The sequence below is a fragment of the Telopea speciosissima genome, chromosome 1, assembly GCF_018873765.1.
Source record: "Telopea speciosissima isolate NSW1024214 ecotype Mountain lineage chromosome 1, Tspe_v1, whole genome shotgun sequence".
In the NCBI taxonomy this organism is placed as follows: domain Eukaryota; kingdom Viridiplantae; phylum Streptophyta; class Magnoliopsida; order Proteales; family Proteaceae; genus Telopea; species Telopea speciosissima.
In genome coordinates, this window is record NC_057916.1 from 80,611,632 (window position 1) to 80,617,096 (window position 5,465).

Here is a 5,465-nt window from a genome sequence, read left to right on the forward strand (position 1 = left end):
CCTTTTTAATCTGACCTCCTTATATAAAGGTCATTTTGGACGGAACCCTCCTCAAATTTATAACCTAATTGTTTATTTGCTTTTTCTTCCACGTTGAAATTAGGGTTTTCATTACCTTGAGGATTCGAGGGTTGTGAGCGCTATAACGCTATCTAGTCCCCATATTTCCTACTGCGTCATTACGGATACAAGAAGATATAACTATGATGATAAAATACAAGAAGAAGTAAGCCTTCTTGTTTCCTCTCAAACAACAGCCATTGATGGTGTAATTGCTTTGTTCAAAGCTAAACCAAGGACCTCTTGCCATCTTTATAACACATCTGGAATTTCCTTCCATCATGGAAGTTACTAGTGGTTGTAGTAACTCCCACTAAACTGCATAATAGCAGTATGCAGCAAATGGAACACATCGATCAGTTTACAAGCTTTTCTTTCTTAAGAAAGTTAAAATTTGAAGGCTAAATGAGTAAATTACAAGTCAATTGAGGCTGCCACTTGAAGGTACTTTTGTAAGATCCAGATCTTAAGGATGTGGAACCCCAAAAGGTGTAGTTCAGTTGGTTAGGGAGCGTACTTAAATCGCCATGTGCCCTGAATTTGACTCCCCTTACCCCCTTCGGCCAACCCCACAACTTTTATAATTCTCATAGAATCTGATGCTGACTTGATGCATGTGTAGGGGCGTATGCAGTGTCCGGGGGACTAATCTGGCCGAAGGTTATACCCTAATTAGCCCCCCCTCCCCCCTTCCAAAAAAAAAATCTTAAAAATGTAGGTATTTAGTATTCGAACTAAAATTAGATACAATGTAGATTCCAATATATGAGTCTATGTCTTTAGGGAAAGAGAACGCCACCTGATCGTGCCAAATGCACTCCCATATCTTTATTACTGGTTGGTGAAATAAACAGAGACAATAAGAGTTGGTCATGGTGTGCAGATAGCCTCTTGTTAAAAAACATTGCTGATTTTTAGTTGAGATTCTTCTTTGGCGCGTGCGTGACGGGTGCATTTAAACGCGTTTGGATTAAGGGATTTGGAAACCCCAAATCCCATAATTTCCACCAACCGACAAACACACAAGGGGCCATTTGCAATACCAAACTTTAGAAAAGTTCAGCCAGAGACAGTCCATCTTGTGTCATTCCCTTCTCTATTATTAAGAGAAGAATGGGGCGGGCAGTGTTTGGTCATTATTATTGCAATGTAACATTCCATCTTTTTTAGTTGATTATTAAGAAAGAAATGGGGTAGCTCTCTTCCCAAAAGAGCTACTGAAGATTTTAATTGTTGAGTGATGTTCAAGGCATTGCTTTCTACTTGATGCTCTCATGTTGATGTTTGGGACTTGGGACTTTACCTCTGCTTAACAATGATATGTTTTGACATGAGCTCAGAAACCAGCATGAACTGACCGGCCAGCTCTGTATCTTAATGGATTGCCCCCCATTAATTACATAGGCAAGTTTTTCCTTTGCTCATGTTCCATTGAGATCACGTGAAGGAACTCTTATGTACTTATTGGGGCCAATCTAGGGTATGGACTGGTTCGGTATGTATTGAGTTTAAAGGGTTTTGATATTCTATATTTCTTCAATTTTAGAGTTTTAATTTGATGTTGTTAGGTACTTGACCGAGATACGTTAAAAGCTCTAGAGTTGATGGAACGTGTTAAATCAAATCCTTTAACCTATCTTATACTAGAGTGAGAGCTCCATTAGACATATAACAAACCATCACGTTTCTGCAACCGTCGTTCTCAACGGTTCTCACTCTAGGCAGTATTCACTCTAGTGGTAGGTAACCCTTTCCAAGGGGCTCCACTTTGCTTCAGAATTTTCGTTTGACGGCAGATAGGTCTATAAACGGATCGGATTCGGCTCAGATAGTGCTATATCCGCATTTGCATCCGATTAGCTATCAGACGGATTCAAATAGTGCTAAACGGATACGGACACGGATACGGATCGGATATTTTATCCGTTTACATATAAATATAGCTTTTCGGATAGCTATAGCCTATCCGTATCCGTATCCGCATCCGTTTAGCTTTCGAACGGATTCAGATTGTGCTAAACGGATACGGAAATAGATTTCGGCTATTCATTTACACCCCTAATGGCAGGTAGTCCTTTCTTGACGGTTTTCATTCTACTTCAGGTAGCCCTCTCTTAGGTAACTCTTTTCGTGACTCAAATCCGTGACATAATGTCCAGCTCTGATATCAAAATGATAGGTGTTTGACCGATACGCCAAAAGCTCTAGAACTAATGAAACACGTCAAATCAAACCCTTTAACTTATTTCATACTAGGCTGACCCAATCTAATGCCCATACACTAGAGTTGGTCCCCTTAGACACATAACAGATGCATAGTTTGGTATATGAGAAAAAGAGGACACGCTCTTAGTTTGTACTTCTCTCTCACAATCTCTCTTCCTCTCCTCATTAGATATATTGTCTCACTGCATGCTGATTTAGAGTGTGAGATGCCAATATAAGCGATCAGCATTTAGATGTCTTTTCCTTATTATATAAATCTGATAAATTGTAAAAGGGTTAATTACCAAGAAAAAAGAACATCTGGTGTCAAAATTGAAACTATCACTAAATTAATTGATTTGATCTTTGAAGTGGAAGTTACCACTAAATGCAAGGTTTAAAAACCTATAATTGAAATGGATTTGGCTGAACCTTAGAATATGTAATGGAAAAGAAAAAGCAAAAATTTCCATTTGTCTTTGATTTTTTTTAAATTTTTTATTCAAAAGCTTTGTAGATCTTGTTACAAAATTTCATTGATTTCTATTATTTTCTAATTAGAAGAAAAAAGAATGACAGAAGATTGAAGATCTAAAATATATTCATGACTGAATCAAAGGAGGGTTTTAACAACAGGACATGAGACATAATTAGAAAGAAAAAAAAAAAATTCTTTTCTAAAGATCGGAAACAATTCTTTGAGCAATGATAAAAATGGGTTTGGTTGAACAGTTCATTTCTCTACTTTTGTTTATTCGTATTACCACCATTGGCACCAACCAAACTACCTTGTCAAGGGGATGATCCAAAATCCCAAAGATATGAAAAACAACGTGGTGTATGGTCATGAATCCCTACCACACACAAATAGGGTGAAATGACCATCTCACCCTTCTTTTTGGCCCCTGTGTTAGTGCAAGTGCCATAGGACCGGGCAGTGAACCCTCCTCCGTTCCCATGAAACAAAAAAAAATCTCATCATTCTCTTACCCTTTTTTTAATTAATTTTTGGGTTTAGAGTGGGAAATCTCACCAATAAGAAGGCATACAATGTATAATTCATTTAGTAGGAACTCGTGCATAGATTTAAGAGAAAGAGTATTAGTGTAAAACTTGATCATTATGTGACCCCAAATCTCTTTACAAGTCACAACCCATATCTAGAATCGCGCGTTTCCTTTGCATGGGATTAGGTCTTTGGGCTTAGTTCCTTTTTTAGTGGGCCCTAGCGCGTGTGATCACCACCAAACATATTTTAAACGTATAAAAACGTTTGAACGGTGAGAAGGAGGCGAGAAAAAAGGGGTTTTGAAATTAAAGAAAATGCCCAATTGTCATTATAATTAATCAATAATTATTCCCTAATTTAATCAATTTAATAATTAGACCTGGTCCGACCTTACCCCCCTCCTTTGGTCCGAGTCGTTCGCACTTTTTGAGTCATAAATCAGAGAAAACGGTAACCGTAAATCACGGCGATCCGTGACAAATAGGGGATTCCTTCCAGAAAATCGAAAACGCTCAACCTTCCCTCATTTAAGGACAAATATGCCAACTGCCTAATTAATTTATATTTGCCACGCGTCATTGAATAGCAAATGGAGGGAAACACTGGAATGTTTTACACATTACATAAACAAATCATTTCCTCGCCAAGGACACTTCTCACTCTCTCAAAATCTCACTGCCTAGTCCGTTTTACTCGACAGTTAAACAAAGAAACATAACAAATGAAAAAATTACAAAATAAATTAAGAAAAAAAAAAACTCAGTTCAGAGGGCAACGAGAGGATCGGAAGGGAATAAATCGCCGATTTCTTGAAAGAAGTCATCTACGCGCCACGTCGACGATCCGAAATCCTCGCTGGACCCAAGAAAGATATTGTTCAAGTCTTCACTGAAAAGACTGTCCGGCAAGTTGCTCACGTCGAACAGTTCTGGCGCCGTTGTTTCGAAATCCAAGAAAAAATCGTTCAAGAATGGTGGTGTGTCTTCTTCTTCTTCTTTGATCGACTTGAAGATTTCTCCTATGTCGCCTTTAACTTCACCTTCGCAACCACCATTTCTACTAGTACTTCTGCTGCTACTACTTTTAATATTGCAACCACCATTAGGTAAACGTAGAGGTGAAAACGCCTCTTCTTTGACTTGCTTAACTGGTTCTTGCCGGTTTTTGGACTCGGACTCTTCGTTATGGAACCGAAGAACAGAGGTTGGAGAGGAGAGGTTGTGCGAGGATTCGTCGCCGGAGTCATAACTGTATGACGTCGTCGGCTGGACTTCCGGCTTAGCTTCAGGTGCTGTAGTGGTGGTGGTGATGGCGAAGTTGGTCATGGCATCAGGGCCTCTTAACTGAATCGCCGCATTGTCGTAAACCTTGGCCGCTTCCTCGGCGGTTTCAAACGTACCCAGCCACAGCCGTACACGTCGCGTAGGATCACGAATCTCAGCCGCCCATTTGCCCCACGGCCGTTGTCGTACGCCACGGAATTTCTTACCGTTTGACGACATTAGCTCCACCGAGCGACGGCCATCTACGGGTCCGGCACGTTTCTTCCGACCGTTCCGTACGGATCTGTTGGTCCAAGCGCCGTTGGCGTTATCGTCAACCTTTGAACAAGATTCGATGCTGATCTCACTGATGTACCTCTTCACACGGTGGGGGCAAAAAAGCTCGTCGTCTTCGTCGCCGGACGAATCCGTCGCATCAGCATCGGTGACTGAGATTCTTACCACTTTCGGTCCACCGGAGGAGTCTCTGCTTCGCAAGCCCGGTACATTTCTTGGCTTCGCCGAGGACCGCCTGAACTTCTTAGTTATATGGCGGTGTTCAGTGAATTTGATAGGTGAGAAAACACTGTTTTGATCCATTTCCCACATCGATGACTCAGAATCTCCTATACTCGCATTGGAAATAAAAAAAAAAAGAAGTAACGAATGGAAGGCGAAGAGGAGGGAGAGCGCAAGAGATGGAAGGAAGGAAGATATAGTGCGACCCAAAACAAAAAGATTGATTCCTTTGAGAATGAGAATCGTCGAAGAGAGAATAACTTAAAGAGGGACCAAAGAAAGCTGAGAGGACGTTTAAGGAGGAGCTTCAAAGGTCGAAATGGTGATAAATTAAAGTAAAGAACAGGATTACATAATGGAGTAATCTATTGCGGGAAAAAGGTTGAGAAATTTCAATGAAGTTTAAGAAA

General features: G+C 40.3%; 1 protein-coding gene across 1 annotated transcript; it reads right to left on the reverse strand.

The window, feature by feature from the left end:
• Positions 1–3,864: 3,864 nt before the first annotated feature.
• On the reverse strand, positions 3,865–5,189 carry LOC122643639 (ethylene-responsive transcription factor CRF1-like). Its single transcript, XM_043837248.1, has 2 exons — positions 4,371–5,189; positions 3,865–4,265 (listed from the first exon to the last, which is right to left on the reverse strand). The coding sequence occupies exons 1-2, from the start codon at positions 5,143–5,145 to the stop codon at positions 4,039–4,041; spliced, it is 1,002 nt and encodes a 333-aa protein (XP_043693183.1). The 5' UTR covers positions 5,146–5,189; the 3' UTR covers positions 3,865–4,038.
• Between the last annotated feature and the right edge of the window lie 276 nt (positions 5,190–5,465).

Bases quoted from the DNA above. Each gene is read 5' to 3' on its own strand.
- LOC122643639 (XM_043837248.1), bottom strand. From the start codon at position 5,145: ATGTGGGAAATGGATCAAAACAGTGTTTTCTCACCTATCAAATTCACT. The intron at 4,266-4,370 runs GTTGCAATATTA...CGATCAAAGAAG, and splicing joins TCTACGTTTACCTAATGGTG to AAGAAGAAGACACACCACCA.